General features: G+C 40.0%; 1 protein-coding gene across 1 annotated transcript in view; it reads right to left on the bottom strand.

The window, feature by feature from the left end:
* Positions 1 to 534: 534 nt before the first annotated feature.
* LOC141735498 (NADH dehydrogenase [ubiquinone] iron-sulfur protein 4, mitochondrial-like) overlaps positions 535 to 12,742 on the bottom strand; it is a 37,845-nt gene continuing 25,637 nt past the window's right edge. The window contains exon 3 of the mRNA XM_074568383.1: positions 535 to 1,314. Coding sequence (XP_074424484.1) covers positions 1,213 to 1,314 — 102 coding nt within the window. The 3' untranslated portion in view covers positions 535 to 1,212. The remainder of the gene's footprint in view (positions 1,315 to 12,742) is intronic.

Genomic DNA, 12,742 nt, shown 5'->3' with positions numbered 1-12,742 from the left:
ATAATTGAAATAAAATAATAATGAAAATAATAATAATAAATTGTAATTTAAAGGAAAATAACAAAGAGAGAGAAATAAACCCCGAGAAATAAACCCCAAGAAATCAATTGCTCACCACCAACTGACTGATGCCCAGCTAGTCTGTCAAATTCTCCCCAAGTTTTATTGCTGAGCATGACATCATGTGGTATGGAATATCCCTTCGGTCAGTTGTCCCAGCTGTGTCCCCTCCCAACTTCTTGTGCACTCCCAGACTACTCACTGGCAAGGCAGTGTGAGGAGCAGAAAAGGCCTTGACTTTGTGTAAGCACTGCTCAGCAGTAACTAAAAAAATACCTCTATTATCAACACTGTTTCCAGCACACATACAAAACATAGCTCCATACAAGCTACTATGAAGAAAATTAACTCTATCCCAGCCAAAACTAGCACAACCCGTTAAAGCAGTGATATCCTATGAAAAATACAATGGAACTTGTTAAAAAAGGGTTCATGTAAAAGGTTTGTAAAATAATAGTGCTTAAGCTTTTTATACAATTTCATGCTTGATTTTTATTTTTTAAATTACAATAAAAGAAAAAAAATGTTTTTTATGAGTCGAGTTTTCTAAAACTGAAATCAATTCACGTTGGGGCTGCTATCATCCTGCCTCCCCTGGCTGAATTAGATTTTGCATGGATCAGTTACCTGGACCTGCTCATCTCCCAGTTACACAACTGCTAGTGCCAGAGGAGGGACAGGATGCTCCCTCCCATTTTCTGACCATAGCTGCAAAGTCAGGACTGCTCCAACTTACACCAGCTAAAGCAGCTGTGGAAACGTATCATAAGCTCTTTTTTCTCCCTTAAAGAAAATATTAGAGCACAGACTGAAACATCAACAAATCCCAAAATTTTACATTACCATTAGGAGCCTAAACTTCATATAAACAGGACTATTCACTAAAATCCTAGCCAGCCAACTATGTGCCGCAGTATAAATTTTTTCACTTGGGATTAAGTCTGCATATAATTAAGCGGCACCAACACCCACACTGACTCAAGAAGCTATGCTTAGCATGAAGGAAGAGGCAGGAGGTTATCTTTCCCACAATTAGACACTAGAATTTAGCTCTCATTTCTCTAACCCTTAGTTATTACATAAAATTGACCCCCTCACCTTTAAATTATAAGGCCCGGAGGGTTTCAAATTATGAATATCAGCTTTTGAGAGTCAATTCTTCTGTTGACGTTCAAGATCAAGAGAGGAACATTTAATACTGGCAACATTCTTAGGTATTTTTGTGAAGGACATAAGGATTTGGGAGATTCCAACCTGAAAGAAAAAAAAAAAGGGTTGTAATATTTTATATAGTCAGTAGTAGGATACCCTCCTCTACTAAGGCTTGGCTTGTGAGTCCTCAACAAATTAACCTAACAAAGATAAAAATTGAAGCATCACAAAACCAGCCTAAAAGTATTAGCTGACTTGAACAAGGAATAAGATAGGGAAAAACCTCACAAGAATTGCTATGAAAAATTACTCTCAGCAGCACCTGATATAATTAAATTGAACTTTCTCTCTAAAAACTAAACAGTAATTACATAAAATTAACTTGTCAGTTCACCCTAGTACAGTAAAGAGAGTGAAATCAAACATCAAATCCTTCTCTAAGGATGTTAAACTACTCCTGTTCCTTACATACTTAAAAGACCAGTGGGAGCTCCTTGGCCTCCCTCCCTCCCCTCCTCTCTCCAGGAACAATTAGTAAACTGGTAAAAGTAAAAAAAATGCAGCAGAACTTTGGATATATTGAACTCATCTTGTCAGTAGTGGCATGATTTGAATGAAAAGGCAAACAAGTTTAAATAAAACACCGTGGCTTTACATGTCTGTATCTACTAACTTTATGGGATTTTGTTTTGTGGCAAACTTAAAAGCTCTTGGTGCTGTCACCAGATCATCCTTTGTAATGAGGCAAGTCTCATTTTTTGTTTTACTTCAGAAAATAAACTTTGGGAGATCAAACCCTCAAAACTGCACCAGGGAGCAAGCTTAAAGCGTTTGACTTGTAGTTGCAATTGGGAGAGCGCAGGGCAAACACACACTAATTTTCCAACTTCTAAAATTTCTACCCAGACTACCGAAAGGAAACTGTCAAAAAATCTTAACAATTCCATTATAAATGCTTTCATTAGGACCAACTAATGTTTACTTTTAATATGAGTCTAGCAATGATATGAAAAAGAAGCAACAGTCTAGTAACTGGTAGCGTAACACACATGTAAAACACCTCCTGACAGACTGGTATTTCTGACTGCTGAAGCTTAAACCACAGTTTTAGAAGAAAATAGCTTAAAGTTTTCTTATTTGAACTGGCAAACTGCTTTGTTTAACAAAAACATTTTTTTTTTACCTGCAGTAAAAGTTTGGTGGGGGTTCGATGTTTCAGCTTGCCTGTTTATAGGAATGGGCTAATATATTATCCTTTATTTCTGTATTTAATAAACATGTCTATTGAGAAAATGTAAGAATATTCACCAAAAATTTCTTTTTCCCCTCTGAAATAATCTGGATCCTACTACATGCAAAGATTCTGGGTTTGTTATCATCAAATACCTCCAAACATGCAAGCTTCAAAATAGCTCAAAATAATGAGGAATTTTTTAAATTATTATTCTCAGCAACTCATATATCCATTATGTAATTTTATGCTTCAGATTTAGAGGCTTTTTAATTGTTCCAGAATTACCTGGGATTAAAATAAGATGCTATGTTAAACAACATTATGGACATATTCAATTTCTTCTTTTGAGGCCTCCACACCAGAGAACCATAAAAATACTACATATTAGTGCATACAGAAGACAATCTAAAAAGATTACTGAAAACCAGCAAATGCTATATTTATGAGGTAACTGTAGTAAAGAAATGCCTAGACTTGCTCATCTGGATGAAAATAAAACCAAAAAGCCAGACAAACCATAAGTCCCTTCAAGCCGTGTTTTTTGGGCACTCAGTTGGCTCCAAATCAAAGTTATTTCCATCCCATAAAAATCTTTTCAAGGTGAAAACTAAAACCTGCCTACTTTCCAATACTAAAATACCTACATGGTGTTGCTAGCTCTTCATACTTTGATTCATTATAGCTAAAGTTTCCATGCCTTCTGGGAATCTAGCAATTGTTTATTGATATCTTCCCCATTTTAAATCTGGCAATTGAACAGACAGTTGTTAGGACAATGAGTTTCTGGTTTTTGAAGCCCAAGTTGTCCTGACATAAAATCACTGTTTTTGCTTGCTGTAGACATGTAAGGTACTGTAGCATAGCTGAGCTGTTGACAAAGATATGGAATTAAAAGGCTTGGCATCTATCACATACTTGACACCTAAAGAGCACAGAAGCTCTAAAATTCCTATTCCCTGTAGACGCACCCTTAGTCTAGACTAACTGATTTCTGATTTCTCACACTTTTAAAATGCATTACAACACTCTATTGTGATCATTTCATCCACACAGCTCCAGCTAATGACAGAAGAACCTATCCTTTTGGACTAGTTTGAGGTAAAACAGAAGCAACTTTCTGTTCAGTACTTTTACTTTTTAGCTAGGCCGCTTCTAACTCTCTGAAATTAACAGCATATTGTGCAGAAAACTATTCATTCTCAGAGTGATAAGACCTATGTTTATAGTTAAAGCCAAGGAATGGTACGGAAAAAGGCTCTTGCTTCTACTTATTGCTATAACAACCAAGGTCAGCTAATTTCGTTATTTGCCCCATTGGAGGGTCGGAAGCGGAAAAGCATAGAGGGGTCCCACCTGCGGGAAGGAGCAGACAGGACAGGTGACCCAAAACTGACCAACAGGGGTATTCCATCCCATCTGCCCCATGCTCAGTATAAAAGCTGAGGGATCAAAGGGTCAACTCTCTTTCTTCAATGGCTGATGTCTGAGGAGGACCCTGTCTGTTCATCTGCCTTTGATCCCGATCCATGTGTTCCTGACTCCAGCTCTGGAATCCAGTTCCCACCCATCTCTGAGTCCAGCCTGGGACTTCCCCAGTGCCTGCTGGTGACGTCATCCTGGGACTTAATACGGTTTTGTATACATTGTATCTATTTCATTATTTTCCTTTTTATTTTATTATTAGTATTTCATTGAAGTAGTTTAGTTTCTTCTAAACTCGTAAATCTCTCTTTATCTCTCCTCCTCCTCTCTGTGTACAAGAGATTGGGGGGGGAGGGGAGCACCTGTTGCCGGCCATTGGCCAATTTGGCCAAAACCACGAAACCTTTAAACACCATTTCAATGGGCTAAAGCTCCCGCTCCAAAATGCCATTAAAACAATATAATACTTGAAAAGAATTATGATGCACTGAGTTGAACTCTCTACTGTGTCTTCAGTGCTTTGTTCTGAGTTCAAGTTCTCATTGAAACTACCTATGAATCGACTTTCCAAAACAAAGATGTTTTTGACAGCTAGTTTCACATTACTATCTTTTGTTTTAAGCATTCCTTACTGAATTTTGCTATATTCACATATTAAAATATTAGTAAGGTGTTCGGCATTAAAAATTCTAAATAATAAGGTGACAATGTAAAAGACTTGAGATTTGAACTGTACAGATTTGCTTTACTGAAAATTAACAACCCTGCTTCACATTTTTAAAACAGGCTATCACCTAAAAGATGCATTCTGCCATTCTGTTTTGCTTTATATATATATATAGGTTTGGGATTTTTTAATAGTAACCTCTGAAATTTTTTTATAATTCAAAAAATGTAAATATTCATTTTGAGGCATTTTGGCTCTTCCTGGAATTAGCTGAGAGGGAGAAAAGAACACACTTTTTTTTAAACAGCAGAATTCACATCAAATTGCTTACAAATCAAGAGGAGTTTTTGTCAGTATTATAACTTATGTTATTTAAGAGCACTTGTCATAGTGGAAAGCCTGGTAAAGTTGTTCTGTAAAGAGTAATAAGAAATAATAGACATACTGTTATAGTTGAATTTAAAATAAATCGAGTCCGAAATAGATTCAATAAATATTTATTGAGGTAGGAAGGCAAAAGCAGCGCTGGGCGGCCGGGGAGTCGCAGCTCCACCAAAGGCTCGCAAATTCAAGCAAGCTGAGCAGCTCTTTTTATCTTCACGGAGGTCGGTTTCGACATCTTCGGTACGCCCCTCTGTAGCTTCTTGCTTGAGGTAGTTTAGATAAAATGTTGGTCACAGAATCAGCTTAAAACAATACATTCCGATAACATTGTGGTTAAGCTTTTTGTCAAACAGGAGTTCCCATGTTGGTGTAGCAAGATAACATTGTGGACATGTTTCTTCTGGTTAAACAGGGAGTTCTCAAGACTGCCACAATGGGTTCGTTCCTCTTGCTTAACTTGTTCGATCAGCAAATCACCTTTAGTTACTTATTACAATCCCCCCCTTCTTTTATAAATAAGTGATTTGCTGATCAAACCTAGACAATACCTCACAAGCTGCATCTAATTCAGGATTTTCGTTCGGTATAATTTTCATTTCCAGTTCTGATTGCTTCATCACCATTAGCTGCACTTTTTCTAACCTGCTTTCAACAAAGGTTACAAATTTATTAATGACACAGGGTCCAAAAGTCAGAGCCAATAGCAACATCATGAGGGGTCCCGCCAAAGTAGAAATTAAGGTAGTCAGCCATGGTGACTGATTAAACCAAGATTCATTTTCTAAAGTCATGGTAATCAATACCATTAATAGGATACCAGCTTTCATTTCCCCACTGTTTAGTACCTCTCTGCCTTCCTCGTCTACTCCTTTGCAGAGAGCAACGGGATATCAAGATCTTCTCGGCAGCAGCAGATAGTCTTCAGGGGAATTTTGCTGTTATCCTGTCAATAATTTCCAACGTCTAAAGAGTTAGTTATCTCTCAAATATATTTCCACCTATGTGGTTGTTGTGCCCGTTTCCAGGCGAATCTTATAGCACACTGTCTTAAAACCCTATATCAGTCTGTTTCATATACTTCCCAAAGTTCAGGTACTGACAGTTCCCATCCACAAAATAATTTACGGATTTCCACTGGATCCTCTGGTCCCCTGGCACGTATCAAATCATTGTGACATTTCATACACTAGGGTTGTCTCTTAAATGAAACACAGGACCAATCTCTATTACAATTTAGACATCGGCAAACAACCCAACATAAATGTCCGGAAGTAGGGTGTTTTAAGCAGGGTATTCCCCAGAGATCTCCTATTCTGGGCGATTCGGGTATCTCCGTCTCTGTTTCGCAACAAAATGGAAAAACCTGGGGAGTTCCTGTTAGTTTGTATAATCCACCCCCCCCGTTTGGTCCGGTATCCTTTCTTCACTCCAAGGTGCAAAATATACCTTTCGTAGAGTATTTCCTGGTGGTATTTGGAACCATCGATATAAACTATCTCTTACTTCCCTTCTGGAGTGGTTCATTTACCGGTCTCGCTTTTCCTTATCTTTATTCGAAGATCTCCTGGTTCCGACGCCACAGTCCACTTCTCTGGGAAGATAGGTCCCTTAATTCTACTAGCGTGAGTCCATCCCTCTTCTGCTGTCCGTACAGCCGTATCTGTGGTGAGTAAAACAACAAAGGGTCCTTCCCAACGGGGTGTTAGGGAGGTTTCTTTCCAGGTTTTGATTAGTACCTGGTCTCCGGGCTGGATTCGGTGTATGGAAATGTCCAAGGGAGGTCTTTGTACTACCAAGCCCTTCTTTCTTAGTTCCTGTCTTCTTTTTGTAAGTTCTAAAATATATTCTGTTAAAAGTTTATCCTCGACTTTTGGGTGTTCCACTAATAACCCAAAGTCATAAGGCATTCCATACAACATTTCAAAGGGGGATATACCAGTATCTGTTCTTGGCTGAGTTCTAATGTAAAGCAAAGCCAATGGGAAACATTTAACCCAATTCATTTTTGTTTCCACCATAAGTTTGGTTAGGTGTTTCTTTATCTCCCCATTCATTCTTTCTACTTTCCCAGAACTCTGTGGGTGCCAGGGAGTATGGTATTCCCATTTTGTGCCGAACAATTCAGTTGTCTCTTTAATTACTTTGGATGTGAAATGTGGACCTCGGTCTGAGTCAATTACCACAACAGTCCCATATCTTGGAATAATTTCTTCCAAGAGAATCTTAATAACTGTCTTTGCAGTAGCTCTTACCACTGGAAAGGCTTCTACAAAGTGCGTAAGGTGATCAACCAAGACCAATAAATACTGATATCTCCCCACCTTTGGCAATTCGGTAAAATCCACCTGTATTTTCTCAAAGGGTCTTTTAGCCAATTCACGACCTCCTTGAACCTTTTCCCTAAGTTGTCGTTTATTCACTTTGTGACAGGTTAAACATCCCTCTAAAATCCTTTTAGCTAGACCGTATATTCCGACACAGGCATAGTTTGTCTCAAACTGATCCACTAAAGCTTGAATTCCCCAATGAGTTTTATGGTGTAATTTATTCAGTATTCCCCGAGCTAATCCTTTTGGAAGAATGTCCCTGCCATCTGGTAGCAGCCATTTATCACCATCTCTTTTTGCTCCAATTTGTTTTAGCTTCTCCAATTCTTGGAGAGTGAAAGTTTTATCTAATTTTAGCCTTTCAGGTTCCTCTCTCAAGGTCTGAAGCATTAATAATGCAGCCCGTTTTGCCTCTGCGTCGGCTAGATTGTTTCCTCTTACAGTATGGGTTAGTCCCTTCTGATGTCCTTTTACATGGACTATGGCTATCTTTAGTGGACCTCTTAATGCCTTTAAAACTTCTAAGATTAGCTTTTCATGGACTAATCCTTTTCCCTGGGTGTTAATTAAGCCTCTCTCTTCCCAAATTTTTCCAAAAGTATGTACCACCCCAAAGGTATACTTTGAATCTGTATAAATAGTTCCAACTTTATTTTCTAAGAGCTTTAATGCCCTTAGCATAGCATATAACTCACACGCTTGCGCGGACCAGGCTTTACTTAATGGTCCTGATTCTTTTATCTTAAAAGTATACCCATCCACAATAGCATAACCTGATTTCCGTTGTCCTTCAACCACTCGTGAGGAGCCGTCCACAAATAATTTTTCTCCTTCATCTAATTCATTGTCTTCTAAGTCCTCCCTTATTTTAGTCTGCAAATTTATTAGTTGGAGGCAGTCATGTGTCAAATCTTCTTTAGGTTCTCCGTATAAAAATTGGGCAGGATTCTGAATAGAAGTGGTTTCCATTTCTAGTCGAGGGGAGTTAATTAAAATTCCCTCATATTTTAGCAGTCGACTATCTGTAAGCCACTTATCAGCCCGTTGTTGCAATACTCCTCGAATGTTATGGGGGGTGTATACTTTTAGTTCACCTCCCAAGGTGACTTTTCCAACTTCTTCCACTACTAATGCAGTGGCCACTATTGCTTGCAAGCAGGTGGGCCACCCGTGGCTTACAGGATCCAGTATTTTAGAATAATATCCTACAGGCTTTCTCTGCCCTGCCCATCCTTGGGTCAGAACCCCATAAGCTGTCCCGTTATCTACATTGATAAAGAGTTGAAAGGGTTTACGGATATCGGGTAAACTGAGGACAGGTGCTTCTACCAGATCTCTTTTTATATTTTCCCAACGATTCTCATCTTCAGGGGACCATTTTACCAACCCGTTTTTAGTTAATTTTTCGTACAAGAATTTTACTTTACTGCTGTAATTTTCTATCCACTGTCGACAATACCCTAATAATCCCAATAACTGTCTTATCTGTCTTTTATTAGTGGGCGCTGTTAGAGACAAAATTCCTTTTACTCTTTCGGGATCTAATTTCTTGTGTCCCTTTATGAGCCAATGCCCCAGATATTTTACCTCTTCTTCAGTAAACTGTAATTTGGACTTAGAAACCTTTAATCCCTTGAGGCCTAAAAAGTTCAATAATTTGATGCTCTCATTTCTGACTTCTTCTTGAGTTCTTCCAGCGATCAATAAATCATCCACGTATTGTATTAGAATTAGTCCCTGACTTAATTCATAAGATTCCAGTAACTGTTCCAGAGCTTGTCCAAACAAGTTCGGAGACTCTGTAAATCCCTGGGGCAAAACGGTCCACCGTAATTGTTGTTTTCTATGGGTCTTGGGGTTCTCCCACTCGAAAGCAAAATAGTCCCTACATTTTCCTTCTAAGGGACAAGCCCAAAAAGCATCTTTTAAATCTATAACACTATACCATTTATAATCTGGACTTAACTGATTAAGTATAGCGTGCGGGTTAGCCACCACAGGGAACCGGGTAATGGTTCGTTCATTTACGGCTCTCAGATCTTGTACTAAACGATAGGACCCATCCGGCTTCTTTACGGGCAATATGGGAGTATTGTGGGGAGACATACAGGGTTCCAAAAGCCCTTGGGCCAAAAGTCTCTCAATTACTGGCTGCAACCCTTCTCTCCCCTCCCTAGAGATGGGATACTGTTTTATCCTAATTGGCTGGTCTGGGTCTTTTATGGAGACCGTGATCGGTTTGATATTTAATTTTCCCACCGACCCTGGGCTATACCAAGTTTCTGGATTAATCTTGGCTTCATCTTCCGCAGTTAATAAGCATAATCTTACTCTTAATTTCTCTTGCTCTACTTCCAAATTGATTCCTAATTCCACCATCAGGTCTCGTCCCAAGAGGTTATACTCAGCTTCTGGGACCAATAAAAATGTTCCCACTCCATATTTATTTGGGGCTTCTATTGTTACATTCCTTATCAGGGGCACCTTAAAAGGTTCCCCCTTTGCACCAACTACTTGGAGTTTATCCTTTGATTCAACACATCCAGATGGTAACTTTTGGACTGTTGATCTTTCGGCACCCGAGTCCACAAGGAACTCGAACACTTCGTGCTGAGGACCCAATTTCAATTTTATCAAGGGCTCGGTAAACTTAGGGGTCCCCAGCAAATAGAGCCCCTGACCCCCCTAATCTTCCTTAAAAATCTCCTCATCCTGCATTCTTTTCCGACAATTTCTCTGTAGATGTCCCTTCTTGCGACAATAAAAACATTCTATGTCCTGCGAACTAAATCTTCTTCTTCTCGGTTCTACTGGGCCCTTCCGGGGACTTTCTCCTCTCCTGCCCTGATTTTGTCCTTCCCTTACAGCTGCCATCAGGATTCTGGCTTGTTTCTTCTGATTTTCTTCTTCCCTTCTCACATACACCTTCTGAGCTTCTCGTAATAATTCATCTAACCCCCTTCCCTGCCAGTCTTCTACTTTCTCTAACTTTCTCCTTATATCTGTCCAAGATTTAGCTACAAATTGAGTTTTCAGCAGGGCTTGACCCACTTGGCTATCGGGGTCTAACCCAGAATATAGCTGTAAACTTTTTCTCAATCTTTCCAGCCATTCGGTGGGGGTTTCATCTTTCTTTTGTTGTTCATTAAAGGCCTTATTAATATTTTGCCCTCTGGGTACAGAATCTCTAATCCCCTGAATTATCATATCACGGAGATCAATCATGTTATTTCTATGTGCGGGGTCTTGATTGTCCCAATTGGGCCGCTGTAAGGGCCATTTTACATCTCCGGCGGGACCATGCTGATGCCTCTGATCCCAATGCCTCATGCCTGCCGTTCTGATCATTCCTCATTCTTCGTTTGTGAACAAGATCTTTAAAATAGACTCCATCTCGTCCCAAGTATAAATGTTAGGCCCGAGGAATTGATCAAAACATTCTGCTACCCCTGATGGGTCCTCTAACAAGTGTCCCATTTCTTTCTTAAATTCCCTCACATCCCCGGAGCTGAGGGGTACAGATACAAATCCAACTCCGGGTTGTGGTCCCCCCATAGCAGTCTCCCTTAAGGGATACAACAAGTTTTCCTCCCTCCTTTCCCTAGTTTGACTTCTAGTTATTCTTTGATTAGAAGGAGGAGCCTCTTCCCCAGGTTCTGTGGGGGCTGCTGGTGGGAGATCTTGCTCAGGACCTTGCGGAGGGGGGACATAGGGTGGGGGAGACGCTGGAGGTTTGTCTACATCCCACCTTTTCTTTTTATCATTTTTCTTTTCTTTTAATGGAAACAAATTAGCAGCCTGAGCCGTGCCCAGGATCCATAAAAAGGCGTATTCACTCTCCTCCTTATTAAGTGGTCGTTTGTTGTTAACATATATGTTTAATTGTTGGCATATCCAATCCTCTAAGGATCCATGAATTGGCCAATATAAATCTTTTCTTATCTGTTTTCTTCCCCATACCTCCATACAATAATAGACCAATTTCTCCTTGGACTTCCCTTTTCGAGAAGGGGAACTACCCCAATATCGAATCATTAGGCCTAACGGGCTATCTTGGGGTATATCAGGGAGCCCACCCCCACCCCGTATCTCCTGCATGGAACCAGAAGTCCTACTTTTCTTCTGTCCCATCTTCCGAAAGTGCCTTCTTTCACTCAAAATTCACTCACTTCCCTCCGTTCGTGGCCCACGCCCTCGCGGACAATGGGAACCGCACTATTAGGAGGTCCACACTCACTTTGTCCGGTGGGCTACTAAGCCCAGTGGACGTCTCAGTCGCTCGCACCCGGGTACCCAATCCCCGACCGAACGGAACCGCAATATACTTACTCACTCCCGAGTCTTCGTCCGGATCTTCGTGCACAAAAATTACGGGGAACTGCAGTATTTCCTTTCTCTTTTCTTTTTGCTTTCCTATCTCAGTTCGGAAAATCCAGGTGAGCTAAGTCGGAATCTCCTCCGGGACCATCCGAAGATGGGGCGCCCTCCCAGAGTTGAATTCCGAGTCAGCTGTCTGGATCCGAGTCACGGCACCAAATTTGTTATAGTTGAATTTAAAATAAATCGAGTCCGAAATAGATTCAATAAATATTTATTGAGGTAGGAAGGCAAAAGCAGCGCTGGGCGGCCGGGGAGTCGCAGCTCCACCAAAGGCTCGCAAATTCAAGCAAGCTGAGCAGCTCTTTTTATCTTCACGGAGGTCGGTTTCGACATCTTCGGTACGCCCCTCTGTAGCTTCTTGCTTGAGGTAGTTTAGATAAAATGTTGGTCACAGAATCAGCTTAAAACAATACATTCCGATAACATTGTGGTTAAGCTTTTTGTCAAACAGGAGTTCCCATGTTGGTGTAGCAAGATAACATTGTGGACATGTTTCTTCTGGTTAAACAGGGAGTTCTCAAGACTGCCACAATGGGTTCGTTCCTCTTGCTTAACTTGTTCGATCAGCAAATCACCTTTAGTTACTTATTACACATACTATACTGCAGGGAGAAAAACTAGTTCACAGATGCAGCGCCAATGAAAGCGGGATTCGGCATGAAGATGACTTTTAAAAGAAACAACAATTTCCTTCTTTTAAGTACCCCACTAATAGTACAAATTCTAAAGGGGACAAGAAATGGAACTCTATAATTCAAGGGAAAGAGACAAAACGATTGAAAATATCTCTGAAAACAAGTGGTTTTGAATAATGGGTCAGGTGTGCAAAAAGGTTTCATGTTTCTCCTACAGCATTTCTTTCCACGCATAGACAAAAACTGTACATAACTGCTATCAACTATCTATTGTTTAGCACTACCTCCTTTTTCTTTTTTTTTTTTTTTTATAAAGGAAACAGGGAACAAGCAATGGGAAGTTGATGTCAAAACACAGGAAAAACTCCCAGCAAGCTTCCAGCAACCACCCAGGATTTAGAATCTTACTAGCCACTCTCTTTTCAATACCAGAATTTCACACATTTCAATGACCATTATGACTTCAAAGAATCAAATTTTC

This window comes from Larus michahellis, chromosome W (genome assembly GCF_964199755.1).
Source record: "Larus michahellis chromosome W, bLarMic1.1, whole genome shotgun sequence".
NCBI lineage: Eukaryota > Metazoa > Chordata > Aves > Charadriiformes > Laridae > Larus > Larus michahellis.
This window is presented reverse-complemented; position numbering and strand designations above follow the sequence as displayed.